Source organism: Podarcis cretensis (genome assembly GCF_951804945.1).
Source record: "Podarcis cretensis genome assembly, chromosome: 1".
NCBI classification, from domain to species: domain Eukaryota; kingdom Metazoa; phylum Chordata; class Lepidosauria; order Squamata; family Lacertidae; genus Podarcis; species Podarcis cretensis.
In genome coordinates, this window is record NC_137170.1 from 130,936,541 (window position 1) to 130,957,034 (window position 20,494).

General features: G+C 45.4%; 1 protein-coding gene and 1 long non-coding RNA gene across 4 annotated transcripts in view; one reads left to right on the top strand and one right to left on the bottom strand.

Moving 5' to 3' along the window:
- Positions 1–20,494, bottom strand: part of LOC307220053 — a 260,005-nt gene that overhangs the window by 120,186 nt on the left and 119,325 nt on the right. The gene's annotated exons all lie outside the window — the stretch shown is intronic.
- NBEAL1 (neurobeachin like 1) overlaps positions 1–20,494 on the top strand; it is a 155,519-nt gene that overhangs the window by 34,582 nt on the left and 100,443 nt on the right. For all 3 annotated transcript variants that reach the window (XR_013838602.1, XM_079975047.1, XM_079975048.1), the window contains exons 5-8: positions 1,035–1,116; positions 7,658–7,785; positions 12,340–12,422; positions 19,254–19,339. Coding sequence is in view for 2 of the 3 variants with exons in the window: in XM_079975047.1 (XP_079831173.1) it covers positions 1,035–1,116; positions 7,658–7,785; positions 12,340–12,422; positions 19,254–19,339 (379 nt within the window). In the remaining variant the exon portion in view is untranslated. The remainder of the gene's footprint in view (positions 1–1,034; positions 1,117–7,657; positions 7,786–12,339; positions 12,423–19,253; positions 19,340–20,494) is intronic.

The window sequence follows — 20,494 nt, forward strand, 5'->3', positions numbered from 1 at the left end:
GGAGGGCTGTGTGAGCATTTGTAGGAATTTCCATGCAGGACAAGGGTGTCAAATTTGCCTCTGGCCCCCACCCAGCATTGTCCTGTGGCCCCCCCAAAAGTTTGTCTAGAAGGAAATGTGGCCTTCAGACTGGGAAAAAGCTTCCCCAGCTCTGACATGGAGCAGGGTCCGTCGTATAGAATTAGAGGTGGCTGTGTCCATCAGTGACGTATGGGCAGGACATCTGATGTGAAACAAGATTTACCTTGGTAAAGAGCAGGCTGAGGTATGATAGCCACCTTCAGATATCTTGCGGGCTACATGGGAGATGGAGCAAGCTTGTTTTCTCCTGCTCTGGAGGGTAGAACCCAAAGCAATGGATTCAAGTTTTGAGAAAGGAGAATGTGACTAAACGTTGGGAAGAACTTTCTGGCAAAAAGAGCTGTTTGGCATCGGAATGGGCTCCCTCGTGAGGTAGTGGACTCTCCTTCCTCAGAGGTTTTTAAGCAGAGGTTGGATGGTCATTGTCATGGATGCTTTAGTTTTGATTCCTGGATTGAAGGGGGTTTGGACTAGATGACTCTCTGGGTTCCATCAAGCTCTGTGATTCTTCCCTACTTCTGATTCTAGCCTCATCCAATTTGGTTCCAAATACCTCAGTTGGCTTTCTTCTGTAGCTCAGGTGACCCTCACAAACGTTCTAAAACATACAAAAAGTTGTAAAACACACATACAAAATTGTTGATGGTCCAATGTTTTGATGGTCCAATGTCTAAAACTACATGCAGTGTTGCTGTGAACCATTTTGATGCTATTTGGTGATGGAAAGAGGGATTTCAATTCCATTAATGATACGGTATGCCATCAAGCGGCTTTGATTGGCTATAATTTCCATGTTTAAAGACAGCCTCTTAATGTGAGATTATTCTGTATTTTTATAACACGGTGCAGATTGTTTTGGGAAACCGTGATATACCATTCTTTTGCTGCGCGTTAAATCATATTGGACAGTTTTACCATGTCTTGCCACTCATGCCTTATTATTTTTCTTTCAGAAATTTGGCTAATGTGGAGGAGATTGGCACCTGTTCCTATATTAACCATGTCATTACAATGACTACACTGTATATTCAGCAGGTAGGTGAACCTGTAATTTGCTTAAATTGCGTTCTAGTCAGAAACTGGTGCTGCCCTGAGAATAAACTCACCAACACTTGACTTGGCCAAGTGTCCTGTCACCTGCAACACAATTCATCTCTTTATTTCCAAGTTCCATTTGGAGCGACAAAATTAATTCCACCACTGGAGTTCAGATTTAGTTGACTGGTTAGAACAGGCTGACTTGATGGTAGTGAGGTAGAAATGAGTTTTACAATAAGTTTTGTGAGAATTCTTGATTGCTTTTTATTTTTGTAGCCGTACTGCAATGGCAAAGGAATGCCTGAAAATTAATTTAGGGGGTAATTTATAAGGTGGCGAAAGGTTTGCTGTCTCAACATTACATGGAGACCCTACTGCAGAGCTTTCCAAACATTTTGTGTGGGCGACACACTTTTTAGACATTGTTTTGTAACACAGTAATTCAGTTTTGCACCATGTTGTGACACAGTAATTTAGTTTTACTAGCAAACCAGAGGTTAAATTTGAGACTGACCCAGAAACTCCAGCGGGTGCAGAATGCCGCGGCAAGACTCTTTACGGGGTCTTCGCTGCGAGATCACATTCACCCGGTGCTATACCAGCTGCACTGGCTCCCGGTGGAGTACAGGATCAGGTTTAAGGTGCTGGTTTTAACCTTCAAAGCCCTATACGGCCTAGGACCCTCGTACCTACCGGACCGCCTCTCCTGGTATGTCCCACGGAGGAACTTACGGTCTTCAAATTAAAACATCTTGAAGGTCCCAGGCCATAGAGAGGTTAGGCTGTCCTCAACCAGAGCCAGGGCTTTTTCGGCTGTGGCCCCGATCTGGTGGAACGCTCTGTCACAAGAGACCAGGGCTCTGCGGGACTTGACATCTTTCCGCAGGGCCTGCAAGACAGAGCTGTTCCACCAGGCCTTTTGTCAGGGCACAGCCTGACTCCCTCCATTGGCAATCTTCACAGAACTCTAGCCCAATGGTTGCCATCAATTTGATTTGAATAATTTTATAATGAAATGATTTTAGAATGTTGTACTATTTTATTGTTGTTAGCCACCCTGAGCCCGGCTTTGGCTGGGGAGGGCGGGATATAAAAAAAATTTATTATTATTATTAAACAAACCCCTTTCCAGCCCCAGGAGAAGCGTTTGTGCAATGCACCTACACACTGCAGCCAACACATTAATGTGCCGCGACACACATTTTGAAAGCTCTGCCCAACCAACTTGCCCACAGTGTGTCGGGACTGCATGTGCCCCCTCCCTACCTCATTTTATAAAACCTCCAATACTTGCTGAATGCCCCCGTTTTCTGTCTCATTAGAGTTTCTTCCTTCTTGTTTGTTCCTTCCTTCTCCTGATCACGAGTGTGCGACACTAAAGTCAGAAAGGAATTACTTTCACTTGGTTTCTATGAGAGTAGTTATATAGGTATTTTGTACTAAAAATTAAAGTTTTAAAAATCCTCCATACCCTTTTGTTAAAAGAGTACAGTGGTACCTCAGGTTACATACGCTTCAGGTTACATACGTTTCAGCTTACACACTCCACTAACCCAGAAATAGTGCTTCAGGTTAAGAACTTTGCTTCAGGATAAGAACAGGAATCAGGCTCCGGCGGTGCGGCAGCAGCAGGAGGCCCCATTAGCTAAAGTGGTGCTTCAGGTTAAGAACAGTTTCAGGTTAAGAACGGACCTCTGGAACGAATTAAGTACTTAACCCGAGGTACCACTGTATATCCAATGAACTCAGTAGGGCTGTGTACAATTGGGAATTTGGGGTAGCCATGGTGAAAACAGAAGCAGAGTGGTCTGAATTCTGGTTCTGCCCACTGGCAACTTTTGACCCTGCCCCCCAGCCAGGCAGGAAGAGAAAGTTGCCTTCCCTTCGGTAATTTTAGATATTTTAGAAGTGTGGTTTTTTTGGTTCAGAATGTTTTAAGTAAACTACCTCAATCCTCATAAATAAAGCTGCAGGTTAGTGTTATTATTCCCATATTGACAATGGGGGCTGAGACCAAGAGAGAGTTCCTTTCCTAAGGCGAGTTCGTGGCTGGAGACTTCTTGAGTAACAACTTGTTCTCATAGATGGTATACTACAGTGGTACCTCGGGTTACATACGCTTCAGGTTACAGACTCCGCTAACCCAGAAATAGTGCTTCAGGTTAAGAACTTTGCTTCAAGATGAGAACAGAAATCGTGCTACAGCGGCGCAGCGGCAGCAGGAGGCCCCATTAGCTAAAGTGGTGCTTCAGGTTAAGAACAGTTTCAGGTTAAGTACAGACCTCCGGAACGAATTAAGTACTTAACCCGGGGTACCACTGTACTTGCCAAATAAATAGTGGTCAATTTTATCTTTAATCCCCTCCCCCCATTAATTTTAAATATTAAATATGGTAGGATCTCCCCCCCCCAAAAAAAAACCCCACTGATCACAGCTTGCTGACAGTCAAATATTTTTTTTAAAATGCAGCAATAACTTATAATAATTGACTTCCATCAGCTGGCCTCTAGTCCATTTTGCAGGTTTCCTGTGCAGAAGGGGATTCCCGGATTTCACTAACTTTTTTTTTTTAAGCTCCCTCTGGTCACTCCCAAATTTAACAAGCAGTTTGGTGTAAGAACTGTGGGGGGAAATAAACAGAGAAAATTATACTGTGTGTGTGCCTCCAAGGCAATTTTCTCCTACTGCTATTTTAGCTGTATAATTTTTAGCATGTGCTTTGTAGTTATTTTTGGTTTTCTGCACACACACCCCTCTGATATTTTATAATGCAAGTGGTTTACACATCTTTTAAAAATAAAACAATTACGGGAGCTCTCACATCGTATTTTTAATTTTAAATTGCTCTCACATCGTATTTTAAATTTGCTTTTTGGGCCTCAGGCCCATTTGAACAGCCAGCTTTGTAGCTCCACTGCAGGAATTTGCGCCTTTTAATTGTGTGTCTTGTTGGTTGGTAATCCTTTGGTAACCAAATTTCTGTTTTTTTGCCATGTGTGAGAAAGGAACTTGGCCTACTGTTTTAGGAAACGCTGAGAAAACCTTGAATGAAATCATAAGTATGGTTTGAATGTGCAATATATATACAGTGCCGTTGTATGCACGTTTCCTCACGAGTAAGATCCTTTGGGTTGCTTCCAACACTGCACATGTGAACTTGCTCTCATGCAATGCTCAGCGCATTCCCAGATTGGGTCCCTCAATCCTCTAGAGCAGATTTTGAAGGCACATACCGTATTTTTCTGTGTATAAGACACCCCCATGTGTAAGACGCTCCCAATTTTTGGGGACTCCAATTTAAGAAATTGGGGGTAGATGGCCCAGAGTTGTTGAGCTTTTTTGGAGGAGGAATGCCAAAAATCACTCACCAGACTGACAAATGCTGCCAATCATACATGTCACAAAAGCCACAATGCATCTGCCCCCTCACCACCAGCAACTGGCTAGCACACACACAATTGCCGCAGCGAAGCCAATCCACAGCAGCCCTTGCCGCAGCCACCAATCACCAACCCAGTGGACGCAGCAGCAGCCAATCCAAAGCAGCCCTTGCCGCAGCCACCAATCACCAACCCAGTGGACGCAGCAGCAGCCAATCCAAAGCAGCCCTTGCCGCAGCCACCAATCACCAACCCAGTGGACGCAGCAGCAGCCAATCCAAACAGCCCTTGCCGCAGCCACCAATCACCAACCCAGTGGACGCAGCAGCAGCCAATCCAAACAGCCCTTGCTGCAGCCACCAATCACCGACTCAATGGACGCAGCAGCAGCCAATCCAAACAGTCCTTGCCGCAGCCACCAATCACCAACCCAGTGGACGCAGCAGCAGCCAATCCAAAGCAGCCCTTGCCGCAGCCACCAATCACCAACCCAGTGGACGTAGCAGCAGCCAATCCAAAGCAGCCCTTGCCGCAGCCACCAATCACCAACCCAGTGGACGCAGCAGCAGCCAATCCAGAGCAGCCCTTGCCGCAGCCACCAATCACCCACCCAGTGGACGCAGCAGCAGCCAATCCAAACAGCCCTTGCCGCAGCCACCAATCACCGACTCAGTGGACGCAGCAGCAGCCAATCCAAACAGCCCTTGCCGCAGCCACCAATCACCGACTCAGTGGACGCAGCAGCAGCCAATCCAAACAGCCCTTGCCGCAGCCACCAATCACCGACCCAGTGGACGTAGCAGCAGCCAATCCAAACAGCCCTTGCCGCAGCCACCAATCACCAACCCAGTGGACGTAGCAGCAGCCAATCCAAACAGCCCTTGCCGCAGCCACCAATCACCAACCCAGTGGACGTAGCAGCAGCCAATCCAAAGCAGCCCTTGCCGCAGCCACCAATCACCAACCCAGTGGACGCCGCAGCAGCCAATCCAGAGCAGCCCTTGCCGCAGCCACCAATCACCGACTCAATGGACACAGCAGCAGCCAATCCAAACAGCCCTTGCCGCAGCCACCAATCACCAACCCAGTGGACGCAGCAGCAGCCAATCCAAACAGCCCTTGCTGCAGCCACCAATCACCGACTCAATGGACGCAGCAGCAGCCAATCCAAACAGCCCTTGCCGCAGCCACCAATCACCAACCCAGTGGACGCAGCAGCCGCCAATTCAAAGCAGCCCTTGCCACAGCCACCAATCACCAACCCAGTGGATGTAGCAGCAGCCAATCCAAAGCAGCCCTTGCCGCAGCCACCAATCACCCACCCAATTGCCGCTGACAACCTCCTGCTCGCGGCTGCAACCAATCGCCCGTCCCCCCTCTGCACTATCTGTGTGCAGTGGTACCTCTGGTTGCGAATGGGATCCGTTCCGGAGCCCCATTCGCATCCTGAAGCGAACGCAGGTCGTGATTCGCCGCTTCTGCCCATGCGCGTGACGTCATTTTGAGCGTCTGCACATGCGTGAGCGGTGAAACCTGGAAGTAACGTGCTCCGTTACTTCCGGGTCGCTGCGGAGCGCAACCCAAAAATGCTTAACCTGAAGCTGTTTCAACCCGAGGTACGACTGTATAAGACGAGCCCCAACTTTGAACATTATTTTAGAGTAAAAAAAACCTTCGTCTTATACACGGAAAAGTATGGTACATGGCAAGAGAGAAAGGGGAAAGTTCTGTTGTGCATGCGGAGGTCTGTTTCACGAACGGAACTCCAGAATTGGAGACACCCCGTTGAGTGTTGGGACCTTAGTCCCAATTAAGCTTTATGTATAGTATTGCAGCCCGTGAGTCCACATTTCAAGTCGGGAGCAGGCTACAGGATTGTTCCGCCTCTGTTTTTCCTCTCCCGTTGCCTGCCAATTTTCTCGCCTGCCTTCGCCTGCTTTCACAATTGTGTGACTGTCGACAACTCACACGGACCTTGGGTACGCTTCCCAAACTCGCTTTGAGAATCTCAAGTGACGTAAATCAAGCGACAAGTTCTTACTAGAACTTTGTGACAACTTCTGAGCAAGGGGGACAGCGAGAAAAGAATTGATCCTCTGACATATGTACCCTGGAAAGCTGTAGGCTAAGTCTGAAGGCAGCCATAATATGTATGTAGCCATATCCTGGCTTCTTACACACACACACACACACACACACACACACACACATTATTACCTTTCTTTTTCTTCTGATTATGGCTGCCTGGCAACCCTGTCAGATGGGTTGGCTACAAATAATAAAAATATTTATTATCATCATCATCATCATCATCATCTTGGGACTGGCCAATAAGGAGGCCTATAGGCAGAGGCGAGGACAGGGGAGATAAAAACTCAATATCCCTTATTTGAGACAACAGCAATATCGCAGCATTTGTTTCCATTTTTGCACGTGCTTCGGTTTAACTGCTCCAGTCGGTGCTGATAATTACGTAGGGACTGGGAAGGGAAGGGGGTTAGATTTCATTGTAGAATCGAAAACCTTTCCAGTTAAACAGAACAACAACAGAAAAGTCGGTGTGTTTGGCAATGCTCTCACATCTATATGGAAAGGGTAGGAGGGGAAAGAAGACCTGTTCAGAGGGCATGCATGATTTTGTCCTCGATCCCAAAACCCCCGTCTTCCTTGTGCATCTGAGCCTGACGAACGTGGTATTTCACTTCTGCGCAGCTCTCTTTGAAAACCCTACCGTATTTTTTGCTCTATAAGACTCACTTTTTCCCTCCTAAAAAGCAAGGGGAAATGTGTGTGCGTCTTATGGAGCGAATGCAGGCTGCGCAGCTATCCCAGAAAACAGAACAGTAAGAGAGATTGCTGCTTTCACTGCGCAGCAATCCCTCTTGCTGTTCTGGCTTCTGAGATTCAGAATATTTTTTTTCTTGTTTTCCTCCAAAAACTTGTGGTCTGGTGCATCTTATAGAGCGAAAAATACGGTACATTTCATTTCGTTTCCTGGGAACCATGGGTAGCTAGCTGCTTTCCACAGAGTCAGGCTGTTGATTCCTCTCAACTGGCAACAGCTGTCCAGCATTTCAGGCAGGGCCGCGGTGCGTGCAAAACTGGTAGTGCTGAAAGTGTTTTGATGACCGTCGTGGTTTTTTTGCTGTCTCTTCAGCTAAAGAGCAAAACGAAGGAGAAAGAAGTAGCCGACCAGACGCCCATAGAAGAGTTTGTAAGACACGCGCTGGCTTTTTGCGAAAGCCTGTATGACCCCTATCGCAACTGGAGGCAAAGAATCGCTGGGTAAGTGGCAATCGAGTGGGCGGCGTTTTATTGCTGCGCCGAATCTCTTTGCAGGACAAATGCCAGTGGAATGTGCCGACTTGCAAGCTCAGTGGACGGGCAATAGATGTGTATCTTTGCATTCTGTTGAAGAAATGTTTGCATGCGCAGAGGATCTTGGTGTTTAGCTTCCCCCACCAATGAAGAAGCCCCCGCAGTGTGTCTCCTTCCACCGCTGCTCACTGGGTACCACAAGACCCTTTGAAAACCTGGGTTAGCACTTGCGTGGTGCGTGTGAACTCCTCCAGCACAGTCAGAGGCGTCGTATGCCACGCCAGGGGTACCAGAAGGCAGGGAACTGCTGCTGTGAGCTGTGCACTGATGATGATGATAATAATAATAATAAAATTATTTATACCCTGCCCTCCCAGGCCAAGACCAGGCTCAGTGTGGCTAACACCTAATATAAATACAGTAAAAACATTAAAAACCAAACAAATACCAAACAAACAGTTGATTAAAATATAAGTTAAAATACAGTTTAAAATGCAGCTTAAAATGCAGCCTCGTTTTAGTGGTCGCCTATAGATCAAAGCCTATATATATAGGGATGCGGGTGGCGCTGTGGGTTAAACCACTGAGCCTATGGCTTGCCGATCAGAAGGTCGGCGGTTCGAATCCCCACGACGGGGTGAGCTCCCGTTGCTCGGTCCCAGCTCCTGCCAACCTAGCAGTTCGAAAGCACGTCAAAGTGCAAGTAGATAAATAGGTACCGCTCCATCGGGAAGGTAAACAGCGTTTCCGTGCGCTGCTCTAGTTCGCCAGAAGCGGCTCAGTCATGCTGGCCACATGACCCGGAAGCTGTACGCTGGCTCCCTCGGCCAATAAAGCGAGATGAGCGCCGCAACCCCAGAGTTGGTCACGACTGGACCTAATGGTCAGGGGTCCCTTTACCTTTATAGATCAAAGCTGTAAAGGGAAAAAACGTCAAATATTCACCGGGGCCAACTATCCATGCTGGTCCTACATGGGCCAGCAAACAGAGCCGAGGGAAAATTTATATACAAACTCCCATATGAGGGGTTCCATCAAAAAAATAAATGAGAGGGGGGTTTAGACTGAGTCCAGACCAAAGGCCAGGCGGAACAGCTCCGTCTTGCAGGCCCTGCGGAAAGATGTCAAATCCCGCAGGGCCCTGATCTCCTGCGGTATGGCGTTCCACCAGGCCGGGGCCAGAGCTGAAAAGGCCCTGGCCCTGGTTGAGGCCAAACTAACCTCCTTGGGGCTCAGGACTTCCAAAGTGTTGTTATTTATGGACCTTAAGGTCCTCTGCCGGGCATACCAGGAGAGGCGGTCCCGTAGGTACAAGCCTTAGGGGGGCCTTAGTGCTACCTTAGATAACAGGGCCTTAGTGCCCAGTTTCATGTTAAAACTGGGCTGGGGGATGTGTGGGCCTCTGCATGCTTTTGGACTCCGATTCCCATCAGCTGCACCCAACATAGCCTGTGGTCAGAGATGATGGGTGTCATAGTTCATCAATGTTGGGGTGCAGACACAGGTTGTCCACCCCTGCTTTCAAACCACAACCTTGCTGTTCTCACTCCTGTAGTTTCTGTTGCTGCTTTGCTACCCATATACCGTAGTTTTCCATGTATCAGATGAGGGTTTTTTCTAATAAAAATTACCATATTTTTTGCACTATAGGACGCACTTTTCCCCCTCCAAAAAATTAAGGGGAAATGTGTGTGCGTTCTATGGAGCAAATGCAGGCTCCTTGGCTTCAGCGATAGCAACGCGAAGCCTCCGAAGCACAGAGGGAGCGCTCCACCCGCGCTCCGGAGGCTTTGCGTTGCATTCGCTGAAGCCCCTGCTGCGCAGCGGGAACTCCTGCTGTGCTCCGGGGGCTTCAGGCAGCTATCCGCAAGCCTTCGGAGCGCAGCAGGAGTTCTCATGATGCCTCTTGCTCTCCAGGCTTCGCTGCACAGTTTTCCCTCTCTGCACAGCGCCCCTTCAGTGAAGCAGGAGGAGGAATGGAAGGGGCTCCGTTTCTCCTACCACTTCGCTGAAGGGGCGCTGAGCAGAGAGGGGGAGAATTTTTTTCCCCCTGTTCTCCCCCTCCTATGGTCCGGTGCATCCTATGGTCTGGTGCGTCCTATAGAGCGAAAAATATGGTAGTTTAAAATTTGGGCTCTTATTATACATGGGCATAGCTGTCAACTTTCAGATTTGAAAATAAGGAATCAGCAGCCTCGGAAATAAGGGATCAGCAGCCTCACCTGTTCCGGGGACAGTCTACGGGATATCTAACAATCCGGGATAGCAGCGGGAAACGGTGCTGGAATAAGGGAATTTCCTGCAAAAAAGGGGAAGGTTGACATGGGTAGTGCATTGGTGGGACGTGCGATTGGTGGGACGTGAGATTGTCAGCGGCGATTGGGGCGGGTGAGTGGTGGCTGTCACAATGGCTGCTGCGTATTGGCTGCCGCTGTGACAATAGAGCGGGCGATTTGCTGCTGTTGGCAGCGAGCAGGCATACGATTGGTGCCTTTGGTGACTTGTGCGGTCATGCGGGTGATCAATTTTCAGCAGTACCCCCTCCAAAAAAACCTAACAACTGTGGGCATTTCCCCCCAAAAAGGTCAACCACTTTCGGTAATCTCCCCCCCAAATCTTAACAACTCCCCCTGTTTTCTTAATTTGGAGTCCCCCAAAATAGGGGGCGCCTTGTACACAGGGCTGTGTTGTACATGGAAAAATGTGGTACTTTTGTTCAAACTCTCCTGTTATATATATTTTCCATTAATACGCCCCCTACTTAAATACACCTTTTTTCAGTACATTGGGCCTATTATAACAACTGCCTTTCCAGCAACTTGGCAAGCACAATCTGTAACTTGTTTTCTGCCATTGCTTTTGCTGCATTATTCTTAGCCCTTGCACAAGCTCACATTGGAGCGATGTAACCGAGCCTAGAAAAGTAAACAAACGTAGTAAGATTCGTCTCCTGCTGTGCAACCTTTGCATCTTGGAAAAGGCATTCCTTTTTAATCACGCATGTAAGATATTCACTGAATAAAGTAGTGCTGGAACTCAATTATACATATAGACAGTTAACTAAGGAGATAAGTTTCTCATATAGCATCCACTAAATGACTTCTTAGTCAAGAAAATTCATTATTTAAAGAGAGAGAGTAGGAGAGGCTAGTTTTTTTTGTGATGGGGGGGGGAAGCAGGGGGAACTGCATTACCCATGAAATTAGTGGGCCAGCGGCTATGGGAGACAAATGTGACTCTTATTGTGTGCATTCCATGGGAATGTGAAACTGCAGTCAATACATGCCGTCAAATAAAGACGTGGTTAACCCTTATCTTTGGTGATCACTCGTAGCCGAGTAAGATTGTCTTCCATAAACACGGTTTTAACAATGAGTCCATAAGTGACTGTGGAGGCCAATTCTGGATCCACAGGTCCTTCCACACTGGGGACATTGGTTACCAGGCAGGAGTTGATCACGGTGTGGATTTGCCAAGCATGCCTTCCTCTTAGCACATTTCTCCCTTGCGTCTTGAGTTTGAGTGTCTTCAAAGTCCATGACACCTTTGGTAAAGGCTGTTCTCCAATTGGAGCTCTTGCAAGCCGGTGTTCCCCAATTGTTGGTGTTTATACTACATTTTAAAAAATTTTCGTTGAGAGAGCCTTTAAACCTCTTTTGTTGACCACTAGCATTATGCTTTCCATTTTTAAGTTTGGAATAGAGTAGTTGCTTTGGAAGATGATAATCAGGCGTCCGCACAACATATGCTTATGTGGCACAACGAAGGAGCATACTGGCCTAGCTTGGACCAATATAAGTTGTCACATTCAGATCTTGCCTTATTAAGCCATATGCTTTCGGGAGCAGCTGCTTCACTCCTCCCGTTGCATGAGACTTGATGATGCCAGGACGTCATCTAAATCAGGAAACCATGTCTACCAGGATACTTAACCACAGTTTGACAGTGGGTCAAAATATTGGCGTGTTCGGAAGCTGGCAGTAGCCATTGTTTCCCAGTTTGGGCAAAACAGGAAACCGTGGTTCCCTTGAGACTTCCTGATTTGATTCTTTGCACCACAAAAGGACTGTGGCTAAAGACTCATTCATTCTGTGGCTTATTACGCTGAGATACAATCACTTAAACATGGCCATAGTATATGTAGGTACCTACCAACTTGCTTATGTGAGACGTAGCCTTCTAAATGTATGGCAAGATGGGTCACTTTGGGTGGCTGAACTATCAATAAATCCTATTGTTTTAATTGACCAAATTTTTAGTGTTAAAACTGCATGTCCTTAAAGTCAATTGTGGGCTGGGTTTCGGTTTCGGTTTTATTTAAAAGTGCCTGCTTAGAAATAAAGTAGTCCAAAATAGTACCGTGGTAGTTTTAAAAGTGCTGCTAATGTAATATGGAAGAGGTATTTTATTGCATTTGAAGGCACGTATGCTTTAGAATAAATAAAAAATGTGTTCTGCAGTGTCCGCCTACAAATAAATCTTACATCTTGGTTTCTCTTTTAAAAAATAATAAATATACAGACGAATTCTGAGCAGTGTTGAAAAAAGCAGGCAGAAGTACAAACCAGCTTCCCTCACAGTGGAGTTTGTCCCTTTCTTTTACCGTGAGTATCATTGCCTTGTTTTCTTAATATTTCTAGTGCTTACTTTGGAATTTTTTAAGGGATAAAATTTATTGGTGCACACTTCCAATCTCAAGGTGACGAATACAAAATAATTGCTGAGAACTGCTTTGGGACATTAAGCACAGTTAAAATGCAAGTTCTTAACAAATTCTTTTTGGCACATATTATCTGACCATTTTCATGCATGCCTGTGGTTGACTTTTGTGTATTTTGCCAAGGTTCAGATATTAGCTTAGCCATGGAGCTCACTTGTTGACCTTGAGTTAGTCACTGGCCCAGTTTGCATGTACAGTGGTACCTTGGAAGTCAAACGGAATCCGTTCCGGAAGTCCGTCCGACTTCCAAAATGTTTAGAAACCAAACTGCAGCTTCCGATTGGCTGCAGAAAGCTCCTGCAGCCAATCGGAAGCCGCAGAAGCCCCATCGAACGTTTGGGTTCCAAAGAACGTTTGCAAATGGGAGCACTCACTTCCAGGTTTGCGCCATTCAGGAGCCAAAATGTCTGAGCACCAAGGTGTTTGGGATCCAAGGTATGAGTGTAAATCTAAGCCAAACCATGTTGTTGTTGTTTAGTTGTTTAGTCGAAACCGGGCCCCTTGGTTTACTGAGGAGCTCCGGAAAATGAAGCGGGATCTCAGACGGCTAGAGCGAGTATGGCGACGGACTCGTGACGGAGCCTCAAGAACATCTTATAGGACACTTATGAAAGCCTATGAGTCGGCTATGAAAGCTGCTAAGAAATCTTACTTTGCAGCTTCTATTACATCCGCTAGCTCTCGCCCGGCACAACTTTTTAGAATAATTAGGTCAATAACGTCCTTAGGAGGACAACCAAATTTAAGCACAAATTCGACCCACAGCTGTGAGGCATTCGCGAGCTTTTTTGCGGAGAAAGTCCTGTTGCTCCGCCGTGACCTCCCTGCCAATTTAGATACAGTGACTGAACTGGAGGCCCCTCGACTGACTTCAGGTCCAGTGTTGGACCATTTCGATCGGATACTCCCTACTGATGTGGATAGATTCCTCCAAGTTGGTAGGCCCACCACCTGTCTCCTCGATCCGTGCCCGTCTTGGCTGATAAGGGAGTGTCCAGATGTTGTGCGGACCCCCCTGGTTGAAATTATCAATTTGTCCCTTGACACGGGGACATTCCCAGGGGAACTGAAGGAAGCAGTGGTGTGTCCACTCTTAAAAAAAACTTCATTAGATCCCTTAGACCTATCCAATTACCGCCCAGTTTCAAATCTTCCATACCTGGGTAAGGTAATTGAGAGAGCAGTTGCTGAACAGCTTGGTAGGTTTCTGGAGGAAACATCGGCATTAGATCCATTTCAGTCCGGTTTCCGTCCTGGTTTTGGGACGGAGACGGCTCTGGTTGCCCTAACAGATGATCTCCGTAGACAACTGAATCGAGGCGGGTCAGGACTGCTGATCCTTTTAGATTTGTCAGCAGCCTTTGACATGGTCGATCATGATCTTCTGGACCACCGCCTCGCAGACGTGGGGATACAGGGCTTAGCCCGAAACTGGTTGTGCTCTTTTATCTCTGGTCGGGGACAGAGGGTGGCACTAGGGAGGGAAATGTCGTCGCGCCACTCCTTGATATGTGGAGTGCCGCAGGGCGCAATTCTCTCCCCGATGCTTTTTAACATCTTTATGCGCCCCCTTGCCCAGATTATCCAGAGCTTTGGGCTGGGCTGTCACCAATATGCTGATGACACTCAGCTCTATCTGCTGACTCGACCCTGAACACACTGACCAGATGCTTGGAAGCTGTGGCTGGATGGTTTCGTGGGAGCCGATTGAAACTAAATCCTTCGAAGACAGAGGTCCTATGGCTAGGTCGGGATGGCATGGGGATGAGGGACCAACTCCCTTCTCTTGCGGGGGCCCAATTAGTGCCATTGCCTTCCGTTAAGAGTTTGGGTGTAATCCTTGACGCCTCCCTTTCCATGGAGGTGCAGGTTACAGCAACAGCCAAGGCGACATTTTTCCACCTTCGCCGCATCAGGCAGTTGGTCCCTTACCTTTCCCGCCCTGACTTGGCCACAGTGATCCATGCGACGGTCATCTCCAGGCTTGACTACTGTAATTCGCTCTATGCGGGGCTGCCCTTGAAGCTGTCCCAGAAACTCCAGCGGGTACAGAATGCTGCAGCGAGGCTCCTCACGGGGTCTCTGCCATGGGAGCATATTCACCCAGTGCTTTTCAAGCTGCACTGGCTCCCCGTGGAGTACAGGGTCAGATTTAAGGTGCTGCTTTTGACCTTTGAAGCCCTTCACGGCCTAGGACCCTCGTACCTACGGGACCGCCTCTCCCGGTATGCCCCACGGAGAGCCTCAAGGTCCATAAATAGCAACACCCTAGTGGTCCCAGGCCCTAAGGAGGTTAGATTAGCCTCAACCAGAGCCAGGGCCTTCTCAACACTGGCTCCGGCCTGGTGGAACGCTCTGCCTCATGAGACCAGGGCCCTGCAGGATCTGATTTCTTTCCGCAGGGCCTGTAAGACAGAGTTGTTCCGTCTGGCCTTTGGCTTGGAGCCAATTTGATTCCCTCCCTCTCTCTCTCTCTCTCTCTTTTGTTTTCTTTTCCTTCTCCTGTGACGAGGCTACATTTTAATATTTTAATGTTCCATTATTTTAATGTTGTATTTTATTTTTGTTTTTAAGTTGTAATCATTCTTCTTGTTTTTATTATTGTTTGTAAGCCGCTCTGAGCCCGGCCTTGGCTGGGGAGGGCGGGGTATAAATAAAAAATTATTATTATTATTATTATTATTATTATTATTAGTCGTGTGTGACTCTTCGTGACCCCATGGACCAGAGCACGCCAGGCACTCCTGCCTTCCACTGCCTCCCGCAGTTTGGCCAAACTCATGCTGGTAGCTTCAAAAACACTGTCCAACCATCTCGTCCTCTGTCGTCCCCTTCTCCTTGTGCCCTCCATCTTTCCCAACATCAGGGTCTTTTCCAGGGAGTCTTCTCTTCTCATGAGGTGGCCAAAGTATTGGAGCCTCAGCTTCACGATCTGTCCTTCCAGTGAGCACTCAGGGCTGATTTCCTTAAGAATGGATAGGTTTGATCTTCTTGCAGTCCATGGGACTCTCAAGTGTCTCCTCCAGACCACAATTCAAAAGCATCAATTCTTTGGCGATCAGCCTTCTTTATGGTCCAGCTCTCACTTCCATACATCACTACTGGGAAAACCATAGCTTTTACTATACGGGCCTTTGTTGGCAGGGTGATGTCTCTACTTTTTAAGATGCTGTCTAGGTTTGTCATTGCTTTTCTCCCAAGAAGCAGGCGTCTTTTAATTTCATGGCTGCCGTCACCATCTGCAGTGATCATGGAGCCCAAGAAAGTAAAATCTCTCACTGCCTCCATTTCTTTCCCTTCTATTTGCCAGGAGGTGATGGGCCCAGTGGACATGATCTTCATTTTTTTTTATGTTTTTGGATGCCAAACCATGCCTTAGTGCAGCAGTCCTGCTGTTGCCATGCTATCTAGGGCTAAGCCATGGTTTGACTTAGCGTTGTATCTGAACCCAGGCTCATGTTTTGTCTCCCCACAACCCTGACCAACTACAAGCGATAAACCTTGGTTTGAACAAATCTTGGTTTGTCTGGGGCAAGACAAACCATGAGTCCGTGGTCAGACGCAACTAAAAAATAATTTCTACGGTTTTCCCTTATACCCTAACACAAGTCAAAGGTTGCTGCTGCAAATACAAATTAAAGGTTAAATGGCAGGACCTCAAGAAGATAACCGTGATTAAATAAACTGAGCCCAACCCAATAACTGCCCTTTCCCTGATCCCCATGTGGGATCTCATCTACAGAAGGTAATAATACTTTTTTGAATCAGGGTAGATTTGATTTAAATCAAACCGATTTAAATCATGATTTAAATCACTAGTCAGTAAGACTTGATTTAAATCATTTTTTTACAGAAAGACTCGTTCTTGCTGGTATCATCTTAATATTCACAACCAGAAGAAGTTTTCGTTTTTGGAATAATAAATTTTCAGAGTAGTTTTTACAGCTATATCGAAAATTACTGATTTGGTTATACTATTAGAAATACATAGACCAATATTTATGATATTATTGTGAGGTTTAATAACTTAACTGTTTATATTTGTATGACTTTTCTGCTGTGCTTTATGGGAAGGAGAAAAATAATCATTTCCTTAGAAACAATTTATTTAACTAAAACGGTAACATTATAGCATGTGTATCCATGTTTGTTAACTGATGTGGTTAAACAATTTTAAAACAACAGCAACTTAGACTGAGTTTTAGCACACATGAAAAACTTAAAACAAATCCTTATTTCCTGATGAATAGCCTTTGGACTATAAGGTAACTTAAATAGAAAGCTATCTTGAGAAAGATTTTTCCCCAGAAAGCATTTTATTTTAAAAATCTGATTTAAAAAAACCTGATTAAAATTAAAAAAAAAACCCTGCAACTACACAATTCAGGCAGTTTCAGACCACTTTGTGCAGTCACAGCTTCCCCCAAAGAATCCTGCAAACTAGTTTGTTAAGAATTGCATGGGTTGATAAGTGACCCCTGATCCAAGATCTAGCGTTCTCAGAGTTCCCCAGGGACAGGGGTTGACTGTAAAAACCACTCTGGAAATTACAGCTAGCGTGGCTTCCCCCTAAGCTATTTTCCCTTACGTAAAGGTTTTTTTTAAAGTTCCAAAATGTAGTTTTTGTTTCAAAAGCCAGCTTGTTTTGAGACTTGGGCGTCTCCACCGCCAGCTTCATTTAAAAATGGTGACATTTTAACAGTGCTGGTTGGTGACATTACTCAGAGATTTTTATAGTGCTAATTTCAAACAAAATAATATTGTGGCTTTGGCAGCGGCTCGTTCATCTGCGTAAAGTTATTGCCATGGTAACAGCTTCCAGGTTAATGTTTATTGCTGAGAAAAATTCCTTAGGCTACTTGTAATTCCCTTCTGCCAGGTATGCTTTGAGCAAAGAATACAAGGTAATGATTTTTCAATGGAAGGGAAAGATTTTGGGCTCTTTCTGGTTTTTGCCAATAGGAGGCTTTTTGTGTGTGTTTTGGGCACTGTGAATGTTTAAGAGTTTTTTGCTACATAAAATTTTATTGGATCTTATGTCAGTATATAAAATCTCTCTGCGCTTAATAGCACCTTTTAAATGCCTGCTTTTTCACATAATACTAAACTACGATTTAGCATTATGTGAAAAAAATGCGGTGAGCATCAGAATTTCATGTTACCTGCCTCATCTCCATTTCTCTCCTCTGGCATAGCCTGGAAGAGATGTCCAGAAATGTCCATTTCTGTTTCAGGCTAACTACAGCTTGTCACAAAGTCTGAACCGGGACAAATGTTGGTTAGTTTTGACAGTGGTTTGTTGAAACAAGCCAACTTCAAACCATAGTTTATGAAGCTGCCTTGTTTTCACTAACCATGGTCAAGGTTTAAATGTGACACTAAACTGTGGTTAATCTGAGATGAAAGTAGAAGTTTCCAATCTTCTCGTGGCTGCGTTCAGGGAATCTTTGTGTGCTTCCTTACCGCTTGTATATTGATAAAATAGAGAAGAGAAAATTACTATGTTTTGATGTGTTTTAGTGCACCCTTTTGCAACTTGGGGTTCTCAGATGTTGCTGGACTTAAACTCAGCGTCATCCTATAACATTAGCTAATCTAGCACCTGAAGACCGAAAGTTGAGGAAGGTTGGTTTAGTGAGATGTGAGCACACCTAACCTCCTCCTCAGTTCATCTGTTGTCTCTCTCCTTTTCTTTGCCAACATATCGAGGAGGAGGCGTTTGGAAGTTTTGCTTCTGCTTTTGATTAATCGTACTTTGCGGTGTTCTTTGTACCTTTTAACCTGTGCTTAATCTTAACTGGGGATGCGGGTGGCGCTGTGGGTTAAACCACAGAGCCTAGGACTTGCCGATCAGAAGGTCGGCGGTTCGAATCCCCGCAACGGGGTGAGCTCCCATTGCTCGGTCCCTGCTCCTGCCAACCTAGCAGTTCGAAAGCACGTCAAAGTGCAAGTAGATGAATAGGTACCACTCCGGCGGGAATGTAAACGACGTTTCCGTGCACTGCTCTGGTTTGCCAGAAGCGGCTTAGTCCTGCTGGCCACATGACCCGGAAGCTGTACGCCGGCTCCCTCGGCCAATAAAGCGAGATGAGCGCCGCAACCCCAGAGTCGGCCACGACTGGACCTAATGGTCAGGGGTCCCTTTACCTAATCTTAACTGGGGCTAGTTTAAACAAGCGAGCTTCTGAAACCATGGTTTGGAACCAACTGTAGTTAAAATGAGCCACAGTTTGTATCCTGGGAGAACAAAACAAACTACAGTTTTTTACTAAAAGTTCAAGCAAAAAAGCCTGAATTTCCCCATCCCAGGCGCACTGCTATGTTTCTCTGAAGGATGCTTTACTACTACATAGTTAAATGTGACGATTTGGAAAGGTGGATTTAACTGAAACGGTGGCTTAATTTTACCACTATAACTAAACATTGATTATAGGCCTTCTGGTCAAGATGGTGTTGAGCTAGGCAGCTGGTCCTGGAGCTCCCAGATAATGCCATTTTAATTTAGTTTTAATTGGGCTTGTTTTAAATCAACTGTTTTTATGTCTTAAAAAAAGGCAGATTTGATTATAGATTCGAGGGTTGACTTCATTATGAAAAGAAAAATGGGAGTTACGTATTTGTACAGTAATTGTTTTTGAGATATATTATTTGACCACATGCCTACAAATCTTTTGGCTTGAAGGTAACGTGCCTGCAACTTGTTCTCTTCTTTCAGAGTGTTTTCAAGAAAGTGAGCATCTCAAAGAGAGCCTGAAGTGTTGTTTGCTACACCTCTTTGGAGCAGTTGTGGCTGGTGGGCAGGTGAGAAACCCAACAAATATTGGTGTCATCTTATTGACTGAAGGACGCAGCCATGATGAACTTCAGCATGATTGTTGCAGCCCCTCCTAGCTCCTCAAATCTTAGCAAGAAACAGATGATATTATTATTATTATTATTATTATTATTATTATTATTATTATTTAGTTTTCAATTACAGTCCAGTAACAGCCTCATTATAACAATACCAATTTATAATACATTTATTAATACCAATCATTCAAATACCGAATTATATAATTATATAATTTAGATAAAGTGGGCCCCCATGTGCTAGATTTGATGATTTGATGGTTTTCTTTATTTCTGCATTCCAAAATCTTATTAATTTCAATTACATTCTGGTCATAGTAATTATTCCTCTTGCAACAACTGCAATATTAATAACTTCTATTCAAGTTGATACACTGTTCCAGTGGTTGCCATCAGTTTGATTTGAGTTATTTTTATAATGAATGATTTTGGTATGTTGTACTATTTTATTGTTGTTAGCCGCCCTGAGCCTGGCTTCAGCTGGGGAGGGTGGGATATAAATAATAATAATAATAATTATTATTATTATTATTATTATTATTATTATATATGGAGACCAGATAGGCAGGAGTGGAAGGAAAAATGCTCATTGCCACTATTTTGTACATGCTTAAGAGTTTGCACGATACTATGATAGTGAAGTAACCTCCTGCCATGACACTTTATGTAAGTGGAAAGAAGATATTCGGATTCTGCACATAGAAATCACTCAACTTTGTCCAGATAAAATGATAAGGTTTTAAAAATAATTCGATATACAGTGGCACCTTGGTTCTCAAACTTAATCCATTCCAGAAGTCCGTTACAAAACCAAAGTGTTCCAAAACCAAGTCACGCTTTCCCATAGAAAGTAGTGCAAAACGGATTAATCCATTCCAGACTTTTAAAAACCACCCCTAAAACAGCAATTTAACATGAATTTTACTATCTAACGAGACCATTGATCCATAAAATGAAAGCAATAATCAATGTACTATTTTATAAAATAAATAAGACAGTATTGTCTTATTTGGTGCTGTGGTCTAAACCACAGAGCCTAGGGCTTGCCAATCGGAAGGTCAGCAGTTCGAATCCCTGCGACGGGGTGAGCTTGCATTGTTCGGT